The sequence below is a fragment of the Numida meleagris genome, chromosome 14 (assembly GCF_002078875.1).
Source record: "Numida meleagris isolate 19003 breed g44 Domestic line chromosome 14, NumMel1.0, whole genome shotgun sequence".
Classification (NCBI taxonomy): Eukaryota; Metazoa; Chordata; class Aves; order Galliformes; family Numididae; genus Numida; species Numida meleagris.
Genome location: NC_034422.1, coordinates 10,117,746 through 10,139,385, shown reverse-complemented (window position 1 = coordinate 10,139,385; position 21,640 = coordinate 10,117,746). Strand labels below are relative to the sequence as shown.

Here is a 21,640-nt window from a genome sequence, read left to right as displayed (position 1 = left end):
CGGGGCCATGGAGCGCGTCTCGCTCGCCCGCACTGCCACAGCCCCTGAGCTCCAGGCATTGCCTTCCTCTCTCCAGCAGCTGCCTTCAAGTACAATTCACTTTGTTATTAATTTCTTTTACGCTGAGGCTTTTAAAGCCCCTGGGAATGGGGACTTGTGTCGCGGAGACGATCTGCAGCTGAGTGCCTCTAAAAGCCACGGGCAGAGAGATGGAAACCCACGACAGGCGTGTGCCAACCTCATGGTCCTGGTGGCAATGGCACTGGGTGAGCTGGGCTCAGTCCCACGGGGCTGTAGCCCTGTCCCCATCCCAGCCCTGTGCCCCTTGGGAACTCCGTGCCCCCTGGGGCTGGAACAGGAGCGGTCCCCCAGGATCCCCTGGCCATTAACAGCCCATACCACCAGCGGTGGCCGACCTGTAAATCTGCTATGATATGTTATTTACAGGCCAATATCCCAGCCCCGTATTAAAGACACAATTCATATGTAGTTGAGCAGACAGCAGGATGCGTTGCTCTCTGGGACTGGAGTGCTGCAGACTGCTAAAATCTTTGGGAAATGTTATTTTGGAGTTTGCTCGTCCATGCAGGGGCTGCGTGCCCCTCTCCTTGTCAATATCAGCACCCAGAACCCACCCCAGCGTGCCTCCTCCCCAGCCCTGGTGTCAGTATTTACAGCTGGAGCACGCTGGGCTAATTGCTAATCAGCTGCAGGCAATCAGCTCATCTCCCACCACCTCGGGAGGGGCCACCTCCTGATGCTGAAGGTGACTCCTGCAGGAGTTCATCTCTTAAAAATAAAGGTGACAATCAGCACAGGTTTGTTATCTGAGCGGCGGGTGCTAAGCGGGGGGGGCAGCAGGTGCCTGGCTCGGGCTGGGCTCTGTGGGCTGTGGGCATGCCCCTTCCCTCGTGGATGGAGGAACCCAGCGGGGCAGAGCAGCCCTGGTGGGGGAGGAATGTGCCTGGATCTCCTGCTCTGTGGCTGCTTGCAGGGAATGGCTGCGGTGCAGTTGTCTGAGCAGTGCTCTGGCTGGGGACATGGTTTTGGGGACCGAGGGCTCTACCGTTGGCAGCGCTGCTGGGGCCAGGCTTGAGGCAGCCCCGTTTGTGGGGTAATTAATTCTCTTTTGATCATCTGCCATGTAAATCATCAGCGGCCAGGAGTTAATCATGTGTACAAGATGAATCCCGCTCTTGCCTTAATGAGCGCCGAATCGTGACCGGCATCTGCTTACTCCCCACACTTTCATCTTCTGTACAGTGTGAACAATTAATTGTATCCAATAATCTCCTCTTTATTCTATTAAAAAAGAATAAATCGGAGGGCAAACGGCCTCTGCTCCCCTGACCTTTGCTGCTTTGGTCTCACACAACCACTTGCTCTTCTGGAGCAACTAAAGGGGCCGTGGGTTCCACAGGTGGGGTGACGCATCCCTCCCCTTGGGGCTCACTTGTCCCCCGTCCCCAGGGCCAGTCCTGCTGGTCCCCAGTACAACAGGGTCCTGCCCTGCTCAGCTGGGAACCAGAGGACACCGAGGGTTGCTTGCAGTCCCTTGGTGACATGCGGTGACATTTTGCCAGGGGCTCTTAGTCCAGTTGGAAGGAGACAGCAAGGTCAGCAGGATTTGGGGCTCCTGGACGCGTTCCCTGTCACATTGGTTCCCGGGGCTGTAATTTAGTCTGGTTTAACTGGAGCTTAAATTAGCCCGGAACGGAACGGAGCTGCAGCTGCATTCAAAAATACATAAAATCACAGCGCAGTAAAACATTTCCGCATTCCATTAGCGCGTCTCAGTGGGAAGTGTCTGCTCCCCAAATCCTCCATTTGTTCTCTGCAGCTCTGAAAGCTTGCACGGCGCTGGCCGTGCCCCAGCCACCCGTCCCCAGCCTCCTTTCTCCCCATGTCATTGGCATTCGGCTCTCCTGTTTATTCAATTAGTGCCTTTCTGCTTAATTATCTGATTAATCTGAACGTGTCCAATTGCTGCATTAGTGAGAGGGGTGCCTGTCCCCCTGCATGGCGCACAAGGCCATGAAACTGTATGGAATGGACACGTGGAAAAAGCCTGCTCCAAAGCTTGGCCAACATCTCCATTGAAGGGAGGGATGGGTTGAGTTGGGATGGGATGGGGCAGCCCCATAGAAGAGAGGGACAGGGTGGCATAGGATGGGATGGGATGGGATGGGAATGTCCTATTACCTTGCGGGTGGTGTCAACTGGGTGACAATGGCTGGCTGCTGCCAGCTTCCAAAATGTCCATCTCCCCATGTCCGTAGGGCAGTGCATCTCCCTACTTCTATTTCAAGGAAAAAACAGCTTTTTCTCCTTTCCCTTTTCTCTCATCCCTCCCTCCAAAGTCACCTCCAAAGCCTCATCCTTGGATGTCCCCAGCTGTGGGGACAGCAAAGGGACCTGGTGGTGGGGGGCTGTTCTTGGGAGCTTCTCAGTGGGGAAAACTCTCCATGAAATGGTTGTTTCCAAAGGGAGAGAGAAATTCTGGCATGGGAGGGATGGACCCAAGACATGCTGCATCCTCAGTGTGCAGCCAAAATCCCCCTACTGCTGGCCAGGGCTGGATTATCAGAGGGAATAATTGGTAGGTGCTGCTGAATGTAATGAATAGAGGGCACTCACAGGCTTTGTTTATTGACTCTTGAGTTCTAATGAATACTTCCAGAGGTAATCATTGATTTTCTGCATTTGCAGGAAACCTGCTTGGCTGGGAGATGCGCGGAGGTGGATATGGGGAGGTTTTGTGCAAAACCAGGCTGCTGAAGAGCCTCCACCCATGGGGAGCAATGCAGGAACAGAGATACGGATGGAGATGCCCTCAAAGTCACAGGATGGTGCAGTGCCACTGTCCTGGCCATGGGGCCACAGGGACAGGCTCACTTCTGCTTCATTGGGTTTTAGGGGACCACAAGAACCAATGGGCATGGAACAGCAGCGGGCGCTCAGCATCCACCGGGTTCTGCAATGTGTAAAGCACGAGGCAAGCGATCCAAAACCAAGGAAAAATACGACATCCATAGAAAAATATTTGTCCAGCTCCAGGACAAACCCAGCTTTATTCACTCTGGAAGGGAGAAGAGATTAAAATGTAATCCTGGGTAAACACATTTTCTGCTTTCCTCCCCTCGGGTACCTCTCAGCAGGCGCAGATCCGTCCCGCTGAGCTCCCCGTGCTCAACCACAGCAGCAGCCAAATGCCCTGGGCAGCTTTCGGCCGTCATCCCAAATCAAAATCTGGGACCAGGGGGGCTAGGGGGGCTGGGCCCTTAGGGTGGGGGGACAAAAAGGGGATGGAGCATCCCCATGGGGCTGCTCCCTGCAGGGTGTGGTGCTGGGACTGTGCTGGTAGCACCGGTAGCACCCGGCATTGCCTCTGCTTATCGCACAGAGCTTTTTCTGGGCATCTTGTGTTGCTTTTTTCGGGCTGTTTATTTATGAGGCAATTTATTACAGCGCAGTTATTCTATAGCGGGGAAGTGTATTCCTAGGAGCCTCCGTTAACGGAGCCAATTGCTTAATTAGCTTGCTGATGTCTCCATGAGGTATGCCAGGAGAGGTTTCTGTTTGTAACAATCGCTGCCTTCCCCCTGCACACACGCCACCCGTGCTGCTTTTAATAGTGCAAACATTTATTATCCGTGGTGTTTGGCAGCGAATCTGGGGATGTTTCGAGCAACTCCAGGTTCCGGCCCCAGGGACAGGGTCTGGAGTGGTGGGGATGGCTGTGAGGGATGGGGGGTTAAAGAGGGGAGGGTGGAAATGTTGCATGGTGCACGGGGACCTTGGCTGTAGCTGCATCCTGCAAACCTCAGGGCAGGCACTGGTGCCTGATTGGGCATTTGGCCACCAAGCTGCAGCGATGGGATGGAGCTGGCCCTGCCGCTTGGGTATTTATCACAAGGAAGTGCTGAAGTCCTCTGTGATTTTTCTTCTTTCTCTATTGTTCCTGGCTATTGTTCTTGGCTCCATTATCCCTCGGTTGCTTACATAAATCAGCACGTGGCTCTCCGAGACACGACAGGGAGCAGCTCATCCATCCAAGGTCATTGTCCCTTGTCTGCAAGAGACAAATCCCCTCCAAGGGCCGGGAGCTCCGGGTCAGTCCCTGCGGGGCCGAAATGGACCCCACGAGGACCATCCTGGCGCTCCCAGCCAAGGATGCTCTTGGTCCAGGGATGCTCCCAGCGGAGCAGCTGCGGGAGGCGGCACCGGGGAGGGGACAAGAGCGGGCCCGGCCCCATTCCCCGCCTCGCTGCCACAAAACGGGAGCCGAGAGCTGGCTCGGCTTCACACGCTCCCCTCCATCTCTACCGAACCGGGATATCCCCCATTAAACCTTGGATTGAACCCAAGCCGGCACCGAACCGAGCCGTGCGCGGTCGGGAGGGATGTAGCGATCAGCACCGCGGAGAGCGGCCGTGCGGAGCCGCGCCGGGGCCATGGCCAGCGTGCAGCAGGGCGAGAAGCAGCTCTTCGAGAAGTTCTGGCGAGGGACCTTCAAAGCCGTGGCCACGCCGCGACCCGAGAGCATCATCGTGGCCAGCATCACCGCCCGCAAACCGCTGCCCAGGTAAGGGCGTGGGGAACCCTCGGCTTGGGGGCTGCTCCCTTCTGCAAAGGTCTTACTTAGGGGCTGAGGGACACAAAGGACCAACCTGCCCGGGGCTGGGGGATCTGAACTTTCTGTTCCCACCTCCCCTAGTGATGCTTGGGAAACTTTGACTCTTTGGAGCCCAGAATACAGTCAGGGGCTGGATCTTGTTGTGAGGTGGGGGACTCAGCCATGCAGCCCCCAGCACACGTCCCACTGGTTGTCTGTCCCCCTCCTTCCCCAGGAGCCAAAGCCCAGGGCAGCAGGGTCAGACCCACAAAATGGGACCAAGGGGCTGCTGGTAACCACCGAGCTCTGCCAGGATGCGCAGGGATCCGTGCGACTTTGTCACAACAACACATCCTCGAATGTAGAGCGTCTTCATTCTGCTGGCTGTCACAATATTGGTTAAGAGCATATTTGCGCTGTTTTTCAAAGGGAGCGAAGCTTCTTTCCATTGCTCAGTGTCACCAGAGTTTGGTGAAGGTGATGGATTGGTGCAGGAGAGGGCTGGGGAATCAGCCTGCACCCAGCATCCGAGAGCCCATGGGGACCCCCACTGAGGTCACTGAATGCTTCCACCTCTCCATTAGTGATCAATTATGTTGGAAAATGGGGAAGCTCAGCTTGGGGCACCATGGGCAGCAGTGGCTCTTACAGCATTTCCACATTTGGGCTGCGATCCCAAAGGTTTCACTGCAGAACTGAACTAAGAGCAAACCCCTCGGTGCCAGCAAGCAGAGGGATGAAGGGAGCAGGGAGCCCAGCACAACACTGCGGTGACCATCTGTGTCAGTTTCCTCCCAGCTTGGCAGCTGTGGGCAGCGTGGGGTTCCCACTGCAGAAGGGGATTTTCCTCCTTCTGGACGGGTCTGGGGGGTTCTTGCCTTTCAGGTCCATTCACAGCCCCAGATCAGAGTGCAGCGCTGCCCCAGGGTGCCCCAGCCCTGCAGATAAAGCCTCTTCCATCCTAATTCCCTACAAACGCTCTGGGAGGTTTGCAGGGTTAAAGCTCCGCTAAAACCACATTTCATCCAGAACAAAAGAATACATTAATCCCACCCATGCCCGGCCAGGGGCAGCGCTCGGGGGGCTGCCCTTGACTCCATCGAGCCAAGGGGATACGGAACACTGTGGCACAGGGGGAAGAACTGAGGTCCCTCCTTTCCCATCTCCACTTTCTTCTTGCCGAGTCTTTTATTTTAAGGCAGTGGGTGGTTGTTCATTATCATCATTACCCGCTCACAGCCCCACGGAGCAGCCGTGGGATGCTGCTTCCCTTTCCATGGGGGGCTCCAAAGGGGCACAGGGCTGCCACCACCCACTGTCACCCCCTGGTACCCTGAGTACCAGCCACGTCCCTGCTGCCAGATGGCTGAAGTGGGTCACCCCGGGCCAGTGCAGGGATTTATTTTAACCCCTAATCCCCCAGGATGTGCTGTGCTACACGTGGTTTCACTGCCCAGTTTGCAATCGGCAGTGATTTCGGGGCTGGGATGGGGCCCAGCTCTCTGCCACCCCAACCTGCATCTTGCCAGGCACATCACGGTGGTTCCTTCATCCCCATCGCCCCGCTCAGTCCCCATGTATCAGCACCGGGCTGTGCTGCTGGAGGGCCCCCGGCTCCGCTAATCCCCCCCTTGTCCATCGGGCATCTGCTCGGCGGGGCCTGGCTGCCATCTGCTCCTTCCCGCGCCCAACGAGCCGCAGCGCTAATGAGCCCATGGCCGCGGCCCAGCGGGGGGAGCGGGCCTGGAGGAGGAAAGCGGAGGGGGGAGAAGCAAAGCCTCCGTGCTCTGGGCGCTGTCAATAGGGCGGCTTTGTCAGCCCCTGCCCGCCGGCTCCAGCTGCACGGCGGCTGCACTCATTAGGCAGCTCGAGGGTTGCTGGGGGTGAGGGCAGAATGGGGGATACCCACAGGACCCATAGAGCCTTCCTCCCCCTCCTCCTCCTCCTGCTCCTCTTCCCTCAGCCCCATCCCTGGCTTGGTGCTGGAGCAGTTCCTGGTGGTAAAAGTTCATTGGTTCCCAAAGGCACCGTCTGCATCCTAGCACAGTGCGGTGGTGCGGGGTCTTGTGGAGCTCTGGAGGATGAACCTGGGACAGAGCGAGGGGCTGCGGGGCCTCAGGTCCCCATCGGGGTGGGGGGCTGCAGGAAACCACGTGGGTCAAATGCCCTCCACCCCATTCCTGACTCCAACTCAGGGGAGATGTGTCCAAAAAAATGACTTGGCCCAGCTTGGCATGGCAAGACTGTGCATGGGGAGGGTTCATAACCCTGAACCCCTCCCTCAAGGTCTAACTAAGAAATATTCGGGGCTGTGAGACCTGGACATGTCACTCCTGGGTGGGTTTACCCATCCATAGGGCCAGGGCTGGAGCTGAGCCCTCCTCTCCCCCTCCCTTCCCCTCTCCCTGCAGCCGGACCTTCATGCGCGTTTTACCATAATATGAACTTTCCAAAGGCAATCCCTTCCTCAGTGAAATGAAATCATTTCATGCATGACTGCAGTTCCTTTTTCTCTTTTTTTCCCCCACCTTTTCTTCCCGTGGCCACTGAAACCTCTCCATCATTGCAAAGCCTGGAGCGGGGCATTAAATCCAACCTGTGCTTGGTGTTGAGACTGGGGCTGGGCACAGGGGACGGTGCTTTGCGTGACCATACAGCAACTGAGGGGCAGTTGGGTGCCCAGAGGGGACACCTCAATTTGGAACCCATTGGTGCTCAGCAGGCAGAGGAATGGGGCCTGATGGCACAGGAGTAATGATGATGCACTGGTGCGATGCAGTCCTGGTGCCACCACCTCCCCTCCATGGGTGAGCTGAAAGTGCTGACAAACACTGGGAGTGTAAAAATAGCAAATTTTTTTCTTCTTTTTCTTTTTTTTTTTCACAAGTGCCTTCCCTGCTAGTGCAGCAGGGAACTGCGGAGAGGGCTTACAGAGCTGGAAGTGGGAACAAACTCTATAAAAAGAGAGAAAGGTGCTGAGGAACGCCCTGGGGTCCTCGCACTGCTCCTGCCCTTTTCTAGGGACAGTGGGACTGGGCTGGACTTGGCCTCTTTTGGGGCTGGACTGGGCTGGACTTGGCCTCTTTTGGGGCTGGACTGAGCTGAAATTGGCCTCTTTTGGGGCAGAGCTGTGTTGAAAATGGCCTCTTTTGGGGCAGGGTTGGGCTGAAATTAGCCTCTTTTGAGACAGGATGTCTTGCGCAGGGCATCTTGGGGCTGAAGCACTCCCTGAGTCCCCAGCCTGAGGTTGGGGCTAATTGCTCTGCTGACAACCCCATTCAACACTCCATGTTTAATTGATGTCTCTCCATTAATGAAATGAGTAGCTGGCTGCAGTTGGCCCGGCTTCAGCCTGGTCAGCAGGACCGTGGGCACAGAGCTCAGTGCTGCTCCTCCGGGGTCACTCTGCTCACTGCCCCTGTTCCCACTTCCCATTCCTTCTCCAAAGCCCCATTTTTGGCACTCAGCTTTGCCCCTCATGGAGCAGAGGACAGGGCTTACATTTTTGCTCATGGTGCAGAAGCCGCAGAGCCAGCACCCTGCTCACCCTCCCCATCGCTCTGCTATCGATTTGCCCTGACCTCGCTTTACCATGCTCTGATTTCTTTCAATCAGGCTTTGAACGAAGCCTCTGCACCGTTCGATAGAACCAGCCCTGGGATGACCCAACTGGAGGTGCTTGGAGCGCTCCTCCATCCCCCCCCTGAGCATCTGCTGGTGCTGCACTGGCCCAGGCTGCCCAGGGAGTGGAGGGATCACCATCCCTGGAGGTGACCAAGGAAAGGGCAGATGTTGCACTGAGTGACGGAGTGACGTGGGATGGAATGATCACAGGCATGGGTTGGGGTTGGACCAGATGACCTCAGTGGTCTTTCCAACCTTCATGATTCTACGATCCCCTGTGTGTCCCACGTCCCACAGCACAAGCCCGCTGCTTCTAGGCTGCTGCCTGTCCCCTTTGCCCCAAACCAGAGCATCCCATCATCCACCCACAAAAGCCTCCCCCAGTCTCCTTGGTGGCTGTCCCCTCCTCAGGGACACGCTTGCTCGGTGTCACGTTGGTTCCGGCAGGCTGATGGGCAGAGCGCTTGTTTGCAGAGATTGCACAGAGCAGAAATCCCTGCACTTCATCTCCAGCTGCAATTACCGAAGCCAAGTCGATGCAGTTGATGGTAATGGGATGGTAACACTGTCTGAATTTGTATTTAATGCTGATTCCAAGGGTCTATAATTTTCATCAGCACCACGCGACTTTTTATAGAACAGAAAAAAATGTGAGAGCAGTTAATGAGCTGTAATTCTGGAGAGCTTCTGCCTTGATTGGGACTAATTATTTTCTTTATAAAAATAATTAACAACCCACACAACCTATGGAGTGAAAGGCATGTGGCATTAATTAAACCGCGCGGTGTTTTCAGTGCACTGTTATCTGCTGATCCCCTCGTGTCCTGGGCACACGGGTGGGCACTGGTCACACTGTGCCAAGGGGCAGTGAGGGGACAGAGGCACATTGGGAGCACCCCAAGCCCAAATTCACCTCTTTCTGCAGTGCTCCAAGAGCCTGGGATGAGCCCCAGGTGGATGGGGAGCGTGTCTGTGTGCTTAGCCACACGCTTACATAATATACAATTGTTAACAAGACTAATTCCTCTATTTTCCTGGAGGTATGCTGAGAACTAATGAATATATTTGCATAATCTTGATTTTGTTTATGAATAATTCTGGATTATCCTGATGTGAATGGCACAGGGGCTTTGCCACTCTGGGTTGCCTTTCAGCGGAGGATAGCAAAGCAAATATTAGTTCAGCCTCACAAATCCCAGCAAGCAATAAAATTATTATTACACCCAATTAAAGATGGATGTGCTGAGCAGGGGAATGACACTCTGCAGCCTCAGGGCCGGGAGCCCGGGGCCAGACCTTCCTCTTGGGAGCCTCTCGCCACCTCCATGCCTGGGCTGGGAGTCTCTCTGGTGGGAGAAATTTGCTGCTGAGTTCCTCAGTGCAAACAGGGAGGGAAGAAGTTTTGAGTGCCAAAGGGAACACTCCTGCTCCAGGTGGAGCGTCTCCTGCCAGACCTCCCTGTGCTCCCCTCCTGCCCGACGAGCCCTGCTAAGATCCATGCTCAAATCCATTTCCCGTTGCTCCCGACAACTGTGTGCTCACATTCCACTATTCGATTAAAAGTTAACGAGCTATGTTATTGGCAAATAAACTATTTATCTTGCTGCCATTTGCCCTGCTCAACAGAGCGGGACTTCAGGCAAGGGAATTGCAGTGAGGACCCTCAGCTCTGCCTGGTGCAGGGATGGGACCTGGCTGACATCGCTGTCTCCTTTCCAGGTGGGGAAACCTGCAGGGTGTTTGCCAGGAAGGGAGATTTGAGAACAGGAGAGGCACAGGGCTGTTCCCTGAGAGCAACCTCTTGGGGAGGAGGACACCCAAAGGCAGGGACCTAATGAGGACTGGAGCTCTAAGCTGCCCCAATGCTGCCAGCAGCAGCCTCCAGCAGGGGCTTGGGATGGAGATGGAACCATTCCTAACCCCATGCCCATTATCAACGTTCCCAACCCTATCCTCATCCCCATCACATCTCCCAACCCCTTCCCCATCCCTAACCCTGTCCCCATCCCCATCCCTTCACCATTCCCATCCCATTCCTATCCTCATCCCCATCCCCATCCAATCCTCATCAATGTCCCTGTCCCTCATCCCATCCCATCCTCGGCCCTATCCCGTTCGCATTCCCATCTCCTTCTCATCCTCATCCCTTCACCATCCCCCATCCCCATCCCCATCCCTAACCTCATTCCATCCCGAACCCCAACCCCATCCATCCCATCCCATCCCATCCCATCCCATCCCATCCCATCCCATCCCATCCCATCCCATCCCATCCCATCCCCAGCACTGGGCTGTGTGTCCAGAGCACCTGGCACCGACCCTGCCACCAGTGGAGACGCGCCTCTGTTCTTACGCAGCCATGCATAGCAAATCAGCTGCTGGAAAAACGAAGAGCCGAGCTGCTTTTTTGGCCTGAAGTGTGATAAGAGAGGTCATGCAACATTTCTGGAGGCCAAGAAGCAAAAAGGAGCTGCTGCCAGGTTTGGGCTTGCAGCAGGATACAGGGGTGTGGGAGGGGGCTGAGCCACAGAGGCAAAAATTGGATGAAAAACGCCTATTATGGAATTGTATTTCTTTTTCTGTGCTTAAGCTGCTTCAAGGAAGCCACGCGCTTTTCTGCAGCTGGTGCCTCTGCTGATGCACGAGAAAATAGTGGAGAGAAGATTAAAATTGAACTGGCTCAGGATCCGTGCAATCAGGGAAAATATCGCGGTGATTTGCTATTATAATTTTCAATAACAAACGGCAGGGCTCCTGCTGCACTAATAACAGCGGTCTGAATGAGGTGGGGAGGGAACCTGCCGGGGGGTGGTTTTGTGTCTGTGTTTGTGGAAAGCACTTACAACCTCCCCCACCTCCTAATTTTAAAGAGGTATTTTTAGTGCCTATTTCAAAGGCATTTACGTAAACACATCTGCATGAGTTTTGGCGTGGAAATCTCTTTACAACCTTCTCCTTTCTCCCCCCCCCTCCCTCTGCCGGGTCAAAGGAGCGCTTCAACCATTTTCTTTTTCAATCAACTGAGAAGAGGCAGAAAGCAAGAGAGAAAGAAAAGGGTGATTTTGCCAATGCAAAAAGCCTCCTCTGCCCGGAGCGCTGCACTTTGAGAGGAGTGCGGCACAGCCACGGCGGATGCGGGACAGTGGGGCCCCAGGGCCGTGGGTGCCCATGTCTTTTTGCAGCTGACTGCTGATGCGCTGGCACAGCTGCCCAGGGAGTGGTAGGGTCACCGACCCTGGAGATGCTCCAGAACTGCAGAGATGTGGCACTCAGGTTATGGGCACAGTGGGGGTGGGCGGGGGTTGGGCTTGGGGATCTGAGAGATCTTTTCCGACCTTCGTGATTCCACGATTCTCTGATTCTATGATCCAGCACCCCACCCCGCTGCGCCCGCCAGACAAAGGTCACCAGGAAGGCAGTTCTCCAGCTTCTCGCTCCTCCAGCGATGAGGAGCTGCAGGAGAAAGGCTGCTTGATGAGAGCTTTGTGGCAGGAGATGGCTTGGGGACGCGGGAGCCTGAGGACAGGGGAGGGGGCTATGTCACCCAGCACCGCGTCTCATGGTCTGATGGCATGGCATGTGCCCAAGGTGCTGAGCCCTGCGATGGGGACGCAGCCAGTTTGCTCCCAAGCTCTGCTCCTGAGGCAGCAAACACCCTGTGCCTTTGCCCTGCCCTCTGTATCTCTCCCAGCTGTCATGGCCCAGCCCAAGGAAGAAGACAAAAAAAATGTATATGTTTATATCTATCTATTCAATCAATGTCTATGGAGCTTAACGCAAAGGGATTACCAGCCCGTTTAGAGCGTTAGTGACTCTCAGCTTTCACCAGAGGAGAGTATTGGGTTGAATTGAAGCCAGCCTTTGATGGGATTGGAGAATAATTATTTCCATCAATAATTACTTTCAAGCCCAGAAGAAATGGTCCCCAGCGTGTTGCAGGACAGCAGCCCTTGGTTGCCTTCAGGCTAATGTGTTTCAGCGCCGGGACCTGAAATGCCATTAGTGGGGACATCACCCACTGTGCCCAGGGAGAGCCCCCATCCGCACCACTGGAGCTCCTCCAGCTCTGCACAGGTCATTAATTTGGGGACATTTTTAATGGATCCTAATGACTGAGCCTCAGAAGACTGTTCTTAAAAGGGGGTTGGGAAATGCCATGAGCTAATTAGCTCGCACAAAGAAAGCAATTAACCATGTAGCTTCCTGGATGGTTAAAAATAACATAGATGATGGGAAAAGACTGGGAGATTTGTTACAAGCAGAGTAATAGATTTTAAAGCCGGAGGGACCAGTGAATCTGCCAGCATCACCTCCTGCATGTCCTGAGCTGGAAATATTTCTTCCAGCTTCACCCCATTGACCCCCAGCTGTTATGTTTGGCTAAAGTTCATCCCTAAATGTTCAGGCATTGCAAACTGTGCTCCAAGAAAGAAATAACTGTTAGAAGAGGTGAGGTTTTCCTGAGAACGCAGGTGGAAATAGGAGTGAACCCTCTTCTGCAGATGCTCCTGCACTTGCTCCAGCTCCCAAAATTGTGATTCTTATAACTGGAGCAGGCAGAAAGATGTTCCCAGGGGCTGCAAGCCTCTGGCCCTGGCTAGCTGGGGCTGATGTGCTGCTTCCCCATGGAATTGCTCTTTAGCCTCCCTCCTGGCACCACTGAACCCCCAAGATGTGCAGCACTCCTGGCCTCGGCCCTGCAGCCCATGTGTGATGGCTGTGATGGTCTCTAAAGCCCAAATGCTTGGCTGGGCTTGGCCTTGCTGACACTTCCTTTATTTACTTGTATAATACTCTGCACGACACCAAAAATGTGGTGTTCTCAGTGCCCCACTGGGTATGCTTTATGGTTTTCCATTAGTGCTTCCATTCTTTGAAACAAATATCTGCGCAGCTCTACTCACACGGGCTCCCTGCAGCTTGTGCAGGCACCTGCATGGCTCAGGTGGTTCCCCTTGTTTTCTAGCTCTCTTAATGCTCTTTCTGGCCTCTTGCCATGCAGTGGGACGCTCAGCTGCCTGCCGTACTCTGCGGAGGATCGACGTCCTGAGAAGCTGAGCAGCTGCGTGTCCAAGGAGATCTCCACCACTAACGGCTGGGCAAGAGGGAAGGAGAGACGCGACCATGCTCACCACAGGTCACGCAGGTAGGGACAGGGCCACCGTAACGTGAGAGTTCAGTGGAGGAAGAGTCATCCTCATCACTGCTGAGTCTGTGAGATCTGGGCATGGGTTGGACGACCATGAGAACTGCCAGTATCCCATGTGCTATGGGGCACATAGGGTTCCCCCTGGCTGTGGATCACCCTCAGTGGTTCCCATCTCCCATGCCTAGATCAGAGCAGCAGCATTGCCCTAACCAGGATATCACTTTGTTATTGGCTTGTTGTTAGCCCCTGACAACTTGTGAGAGTAGAAATGAATGAAACTTGCTAAGCAAGGCAGCTGAGGTCTCAGCCTTCGCTGCTGAACTGGGATTAAAGCCTTTCTGTTTGGTTAAAGATGCTGGAAAGAAAGAGACAGAAAGCCCATTTCCTATCTTCAGATGTCAGGCTAACCGGAACAATAATCTAAAGTATATTTTTAATTAGACCCTGATTACAATCACAGAGGAACAATTAAAGTTAGATCAGCTCAGGGAGGAGGCTTCCACTTCAAAGACAAAAGGCTTCATCTTGGGAGCAGGAGGAGGGCTCCACACAGGCTGCCTGTGGCTGAGCGCACAGCCTGGAGGTTCTCCATGCCCTGGCATGGACATGGCAGGGGCTGATGATGGCCTGAGATGAGGAGGGGTATGAGATGTGCTCCTGCTTGCTGGAGCCCACATCCCACATCCCTGTGAGGATGGCTTTCCGACCACAAGGCCCCAGCGGTGGCTCCTCCAGCCAGTGGGATGAGCAGTGGGGAAGCTGAGGCACAGACCTGGGCTCTAGTTTCCATCATTCACTGCCCTTTCTGTAGGGTCACTAGCCCCCATGCATTTCATATTTTCAGCCCAGATTAATTATCTGCAGCGTTTGCTTTTTCCTGAAACGTAACACAATTTTAAAAGAAATTAATTTACAGGTTTTTTTCCAAAGTTTAACAACTGTGTAAGAGATGCACATCTCACTAAATCACCATAGCACGTCAATAAATGTATATTTTCCTAATCAATTGCTATTTAACATTTGCCATGTCTTATATTACTATTAAATGCATCTGGCTGCAATAATTATTGTATGCAAATTAAATGCCAATTAATTATTTAAAACATATTTACAAAGCAGAAAAACCCATAAATCTGTCATGGAGTTGTTAACCTCAGCAAGCACATTTCAAATAACCAGCTGGCGTTGCAGCCATGTACAGTGGCTGTCTCATTATATCTCCATTAAACCCACGGAGGAGGCACTTAATTTCAAGCGAGGGTAATTAGAGGTTTATTGGGTGCCCTGATCTGTCCTGGTCAACCCCCATGTAGGGATGGTGGCATGTGGAGGTCAGCAACCCCCAGTGAGGTCATTCCGATGGTGCTTTTATTAATTTATTTTAAAATCTTTTTTGGCTTTATCCCCCTTCCTCAGTCCTTCGTGCGATGGGGAGCGTGCACCGCCGCCGGCCCGGGGGAAGAAGAAGAAGAAGAAATCCAGCCGCAAGAAGCGACGGAGGTGAGGGCGGCCATGGCGGCCTGGGCCTTGCTTTATGGGGTAGCATGTTCCTGGAGCCTTGGTGCATGAAGGAACAAAACGGGTATAAAATAGAGGTGTGAGGGGCTGGGGCTCCATTGGCCATCCTCCTGTCCTCCCATTATACCCAGACAGGACTCTGCCCTGGCCTGCCCAAGCCCCAAGGCCTGGTGGTGAGGTGCAGGGTGGGCAGCCCTGGGGGTGAGGGGCTGTGTAGGCCCTGATGCCTTTCTGCTCCCCCAGGTCTCCTTCCTACAGCCCCTCGCCTGTGAAGAAGAAGAAAAAGAAGAGCTCCAAGAAACGAAAAAGAAACAGGTATTTCTCCTCTGGAACCGTTGTGGTGGTGCGTTGGGTTTGAAAGCCGGTTTTTAATTTAAAGAGCGTGATGAAATGTTTGAATTGTTTTCTCTCAGCTGTTAAACCAATATTTGCAGAGAACAGTGGATGCCATCTCCCTTGGAAAGTCCATGTATTTATAATTCACTGAATGAAAGCAAGAAGCTACAAAAAGTGGTGAACAGGGTGAAAAGCAGTGCTCGTTTCTTATGGGAAAAGGTGGGAGGGAGGGAGGAGGAGAGAAGGAGATAGAAATGCCTTTAAAATATTTCCTTTCCAAGAACGGATTCTTATCCTATTTTATGGATGGCACCTCCTGTCAACCATCCTGGGTCGGATGCTTGTCAGTTTTACACCTGTAGTACCCATTTGTGCCCCTGCAAGCAGAGGATAAGCTATAGTTCATCCCAAAAGGCAATGTGATCAAATATTGAGCATCAGTGACCAATAGAGGTGGTTTCCAGATACCACTCAACTACAGATCCCAGCTGGCCTTGCCTTGGACCATCTCATGGCCCCTCTAGGCAGGACTTCAGGCCATGTCTTCTGCAGGATGTTGTGCTAGGAGCTCAGATGGGACTTAAGGCATAATGCGGGGGCAAGGACTCACAGGAGGGAAGCATCCTCCTCTATGCTCCCAGGTTTTATCCCAGGCATGCTCCAGGAGGGAAGACAGAGACATGAAGCTGGTTTGGCTGTGAGCCTGCTCTGGAGTTTTGCAGAAAGGATTCCTCCTTTGACTGCTGCTCAATCCCCTGTACAGAAAATCAGGGTCTAGACTCTCCTCTACCTCTTCAAACTCAGTGCAGTGCGGAGGCAGTAGTAGGGAAAAGCGATCCGCCAGGGACTGAGGAGGCATTTGATTCTACAGAGAATGACATGCTCAATTATTTGCAGCGTGCCGGTGTTTTCCTCCAGCACCAGCTGTGTCCTTCCCAGCTGGCTAAGAGAGAGCCAGGGCTGTCCAGCTGGTGTGTTGTGTCCTCAGTGCTCAGGCTAGAGATGGGCCTTACCAGATTGTCTCTGATTCAAGTTTCCAGTTTAGTAAGATGCTGTACTCAGTGTGCACCTTTGTGTCTTGCAGGTTATCCTCAAAGAAGAGAAGACACAGGTAAGAGCTGAGCATGTGTGGGTGATCCCCTAGAAACGGTCTCCTTGGGATCTTGCAAGGTTGATGTTCACTGTGAGGAGGCAGAAGTCACTTTTCTTCTGTGCCTCTTCGTGGAATCCCCTAGGTTCCCCCTATCCCCTGTAGGTCTCAAAACCTCATCCATGTTGGATACTTTCTGCATCTTGAGCCTTCATCTCTTACGGTTTCACTGGCGAACAGCATGCATTCCCCAGTAGTGCCCATTTTTGAAACATTCCAATTAAGTGCCTTTCCAGGTGCATACTGGAAGAACTCTCCCGATTCCAGTGCATGCATCCATCTTCTCTATGGGAAAGCGTAAAGCCAGTGGGTTGGCTGATCCCATGGGGACTGTGTGTAAGCCCATGAACCAGGTTTCTCAGCAGGAACTGAGACCCCTGTGTCAAGGCAGAAACATTCATCCCTTTAATTTTTTTATTGCACGCTTTTAGGCAATTTAGCTGTAACGTTGATGTGTGATCGTGCAATATTTTTTTTTTTAATCAGAACAGAAATCTGCAAATTAATTAGCCATTTCTTATTTAGTTCCTCGAGCCCCAAAAGTAAGAGAAAGGAAGAAAGAAAACACAAAAAACAGTAAGTAGTGATTCACAATATTCCCCTGAGCAGGTGGTCCAGCTCTTCTGATGAAGGCAGTATGAGACCCAGCCCTGCAGAGCACAGTGGCATGCCCTCGCTGAGAGGGGCTTTAGCTCTTCCTTGTTTGCTGCTTTCAGAGGTTACATAGGGACTGCTCGTGATATATGATAAAACCGAATATCCAAATGGGAGCAGAATGCAGTGGGGGCTGAGGAAAAGAAGGGGTTGTTTAGAGGTGATGGAGACCGTTAGAATCTGGAGTTGAGGTTCCCATCTGCTTTGGTGTGTGCATAAGACAAGTGCAATATTTGTCCTACGGGGCAGACAGGAGCACAGTATGAATCATGGTAATTTGGGGCCAGGAGGAGGGCCTGTAAGACTTCCATTTTTTCACTTCCTTCTCAGTTTTCTCTTGGGAGTTGCAACTTGTGGCTTCTCACCTGCTTTCAGAGCACAGAAACAGCTCTGGGGCTAAAGCCTGGGCACCAAACCCCTGGCTGGTATTGCTGGGACTCAGCATACCCTGTTACAGAAAGAAGATGAGCTGGCAGACAGGGATTTGCTCTCTCTTTGGTGTTAGCAGGACCTGCCCTGTAATTCTTCCCAACACAACTTCTACTCTTAGGAAGGGAACAGAAGGACAAGAACCCCTAGCACTGCTAGTGTCACCTTGTTGCCCATTGGACTGAAGAGACTAGAATCCATGAGGCGCTGCCTCCACAGGCACCCCCACTGCGTGCAGAAAGCCCATCTCCTTTTCTCTGCATTTCTGCATGTTCAGTAATGCACTCACCATTTTCTTCCCGCAAACTGAGCTGCTACGTGCCCAGAAATCTTATAGATCGTTGGTAAAGCTGAAGCTTTCTTGATTATCTGTAAAAGAAGGCATCTGCCAAACACAACAGTGTTGGCCAATCTGCGCTAGCCTAGCAACGTGGTTAGAACGAAGACTGGATGCAGTAGGGCACTGACCGAGGGGAATGAGAGTTTCTGGGGTTGCTGTTTGGGGATAAACCATCCAGGGCTCTTTAGTCCTCATCTGTCAAATCAGAAATCAGAACAGAGTCACTCCTGGTTTCTGCAAGCCTCCCCATTGCTCCCAGGTGTGGATCAGAGAGATCCCATGAGGCAACTTGGATCAGGATTTGGGTTGAGCAACTGGTTATCTAAACTATGTGGGACCAGTTCATCCTTCCTGAACATAGGGAAAAACTCTTAAACTGGAGGGACTGATGCAGAAGGTGAAGAGAAAGTGTGGAGGGAGGGAGAGACAGTCAGTGCTACTGACTTCAGCTGTACAGAAAGAAGGAAGCTCCCCAAATGTGAACTGTTGTAAATATGATCCTAGTGTGTAAAAAGCATCAGAGAAAACAGCCAAGTGGAGTTCAAGCCATTGCCCTCGTTGTTGCCATTTTGTTTTAGAGGAGATGCTGTTCTCAAGCAATTGGTTCACTGATTTCTTGTGGTGCCAAACTGCTAAATGCTATCCAGGCAGGTATGTTAGCTGTGTCAGTGACTGGTACAGCGTGGCCATGAAACCAGATTGTTCCCGTCAGCTAACCCATCATCAGCTTTGCATGCTGGCACAGCAATGCCAGGCTGAGCAGATGGTTACACACCAGACCCAAAATAGCTGCTGTGGTGGGCACTGGGCATGACAAGAAGGAACAAGCACAGAAGGTTTCAGAGCCTGCCACTCACATAACCCAGTTCCCTGTGTGCAGGAGTCAGGCTTTTGCCAAGGACAACCCCAGCCCTTCAGTAATGGGGCCAGGTAATCCATCAGTAACAACCTGAATGGAGCAGAGGGAAGAGCAGCAGGACAGTGAACCTATGTCTGTGTGCAGTTTGCTGGTCTCTGTCCTGTAGCCATGTAAGGGAAGGGAGCAGCAGCAACTGCACATCTATGAGAATTCAAATAAATGGTCCTGTCCCCTCAAGCAGAAACCATGCATAGGGTAGGCAGCACTTATGGAAGCTGCATTTCATGTTTTTAACAACAAACAATAAGAGCAGCTTATAGGACTGGCTGGTCTCCTCATCTTGAGAGGGTGGGGAAAGCTGATACCCAGTGTCCTGTATTATGGGGAGTCTGGGCGGGTTTGAGCTTGACACGGGGCTGCCCAGACAGACGGGGCTGCCCAGACAAGGCTTAGCAATGGGCTGTCAGGGTTGGCTGAGGATGAAGGGGCAGTGGATGACATAGCTCTTTAGCATTTTGAAAGCAGAAAGGATTGGTGCTGCCTGCTGCGCTCCTGTGCACTAGTCCATAGATCTTCTTCCAGCAGGCCACAGAAGCAACCTAACAGCTTGTAGCTAAATGCTAGCATAGATCTCAGTAAGATGACTTGCCTTGATGTCAGGGCAGCTGTGAAGGGATGGGGAATTTTTCATGCCTTTGTGTCCTTCGCCATGTTTCACGCACCAATCTCTTTGGTTTAAAATGCAGATCTTGTTTCTGATGTAACTGCCATTGACTTCGGCTTCCAACTGCTGAGTCTTACAGCCCCCGGTCTGCTATCTAACCATGGTTTCTTCTCTGCTTCCTAAAGCTCTCGTGGGCGCACCCGGAAAGCTCACCGCCATCGCCGCTGCCACTCTCGCTCAGAGAGCTCTGACTCCTACTCGCCGAGCTGCCGGAGCAGGTAATGTCACCGCTCGCTAGGCTGGCTGTCCTGCAGCACTGCCAGTGGGTCAGGGGCGTGATTGCAATGGGTTGTGTGCCCCACTGACTCTCTGGGCAGAGCCACATCCCATTCTGGCAGTTGGATGTTGAGCTTCTTGCGGTCACGGCCATCAGAGGGTTTGGGCTCAAGAAGCAGTAGCTGCATCTTCTCAGCCCAGCAGTCACTTCTAATCCCTGTGGCTGATGATCAGCCAGCGACAGCTGATTTCAGCCCAGTCTGCCTTCCCCAGCCCAGGGCTCTGTACTGCCAACGTCCCAGGAAAGCTTCAAGCTTGTTCTTAGCAATGGAAATGTATTTGCCAATGGCATCCTATAGCCACTGTCTTTGACCTGATTAAAATCTCTTTCCGGTAGATGACAGATACGTCCTGAGGCCAGCTGAGTGGATGCTGGTGCTAAACTCGCATCACTGCAATAGCAAATTGCATAGCTATGTGCATTGTGAGCTTGTTACACGTTGTTTGAAAGAGCTGTATGAACAAACCACTCCCTCTCTCCCACTCCACTCCTTCTAATGACTGAGAATCTTATGGAAACCTGGTGATCAGTGCAGGGAGGAACACAACCAGTGATAGCTGGAAGTTCATGCAAGAGCAGAATGTCTTCTCTTGGAGGTGTATTGCCATAGGGACATTCAAGGCTGCGTGGAAGGACAACTTGCTGTCAGCCACCATAAAATTATGAATTGGAGCTGAAACTTGAGGTTTTAGACCCGAAACCCACCACACATCTCCTGGGTGCAAACCAAAACATTTTAAAAGCAGGGAATCAAAATATTCCTTTTCTCTCCACCCTGACTCCGCAGAGAAGACGAGGGTTTGCGTGCGGCTGCTGGCGGGCACTGCTGCAATACCGAGGATAACGCTTTGCTTCCCCATGTTTTCTGGAGGCACAGAACCAGGTCTCGGGAGGAAGGGCGTAAAGCACGGCGGAGACGCTCCCAGCACCATTCAAAAGTCCTAGCAAAGAGAAGCTCCTCTGCAGAGGTTCAGGCCAGCCAAACCCTCCCACTGCACAGCTTCCTGTCTCCTAAGGAAGTCGTAAGTATTACGCACTGTGCTTCTTTGCTTGAAGTAGCCACAGGAATATGGGCGAGAAGTCTGGCATGAAATTTTTATAACTCAATTATAGCGGTGTTAGACAAAAATTGGTTAAAACAGTATTACTTATTAATGGTGCTGTTCTCCAGATGTATTGAAAGCCATTCCTTCCTTCAGCACTTCCTCTTCAAGAGTGGGGTTGGAGAGGGGAAAGATTTGCTGAGTCTCTAGCCTCTGAATAATGAATTGAGGACACTTAACATAAAAAAAAAAAAAAAGAAAAGAAAGGAAAAAAAGTGGCCTTCAGCAATGATATTTCACAGGGATGTGTTTGTTATGCAGTCTTTGCTCAGCTGAATGTGAACTTAATTCATTGGTCTTCATGTCCGAAAGTTTAGTCCTTCAGGGGTAAAAAAGGGAATCAAACGTATATAAAAGAAATATTTACATTTAATGAGTTGGTGATTATTGGCAGGGGATGTTTTCTATTGGGATCCTTCTAAGATCGCTGTTGCTCTGGACTGACAAGCCCAGGGGCCAACTTGAGAGCTTGTGTGCAGCTCTCATTGATGCTAATGGGAACTGCATGTGCAGCCGAGGGTAAAGTCAGTCTCAGTGCCTTGGGATGTTTTTCCATATACATGGAAAGAGATGATATAATGCATGCCTTAGAACAAAGGGAGCAGACATGGAGAGAAATCTTAGATAGCAATTGATATGAAATCTTTGTTTTCCATGGCACATTTCCCCCTTGTTCCCAGTAGCAGAGGTGTGATGCTCTTTGATCAGTGTTAGTATCTGATGGGCACTCTGAAGAGGGGCAGTGCTACATAAGACTTGAGGTAGTACAGAATCTGGTGCTCGTGTGCGGATATGGAAGGCTACCAGTGGCTTGAGTAGAGTCCTCCGAGCCCTGAAGTGGTATATACTGGGGAACTGACTT

General features: G+C 52.3%; 2 protein-coding genes across 30 annotated transcripts in view; both read left to right on the top strand.

The window, feature by feature from the left end:
• Window positions 1-3,118, top strand: part of SUDS3 (SDS3 homolog, SIN3A corepressor complex component) — a 61,187-nt gene extending 58,069 nt beyond the window's left edge. For all 25 annotated transcript variants that reach the window (XR_002443340.1, XR_002443329.1, XR_002443342.1 and 22 more), the window contains one exon: window positions 2,710-3,118. The gene's annotated coding sequence lies outside the window, so the exon portion shown is untranslated. The remainder of the gene's footprint in view (window positions 1-2,709) is intronic.
• SRRM4 (serine/arginine repetitive matrix 4) overlaps window positions 3,718-21,640 on the top strand; it is a 32,540-nt gene continuing 14,617 nt past the window's right edge. For 3 of the 5 annotated variants that reach the window (XM_021412384.1, XM_021412383.1, XM_021412382.1), the window contains exons 1-8: window positions 3,721-4,585; window positions 13,242-13,385; window positions 14,805-14,888; window positions 15,150-15,221; window positions 16,327-16,353; window positions 16,918-16,968; window positions 19,524-19,616; window positions 20,547-20,697. In XM_021412384.1, the coding sequence (XP_021268059.1) occupies window positions 4,455-4,585; window positions 13,242-13,385; window positions 14,805-14,888; window positions 15,150-15,221; window positions 16,327-16,353; window positions 16,918-16,968; window positions 19,524-19,616; window positions 20,547-20,697 (753 nt within the window). In that variant the 5' untranslated portion in view covers window positions 3,721-4,454. Of the gene's footprint in view, window positions 4,586-13,241; window positions 13,386-14,804; window positions 14,889-15,149; window positions 15,222-16,326; window positions 16,354-16,917; window positions 16,969-19,523; window positions 19,617-20,546; window positions 20,698-21,640 lie in introns of all 5 variants that reach the window. The other 2 variants (XM_021412385.1, XM_021412386.1) reach the window with 2 other exon arrangements.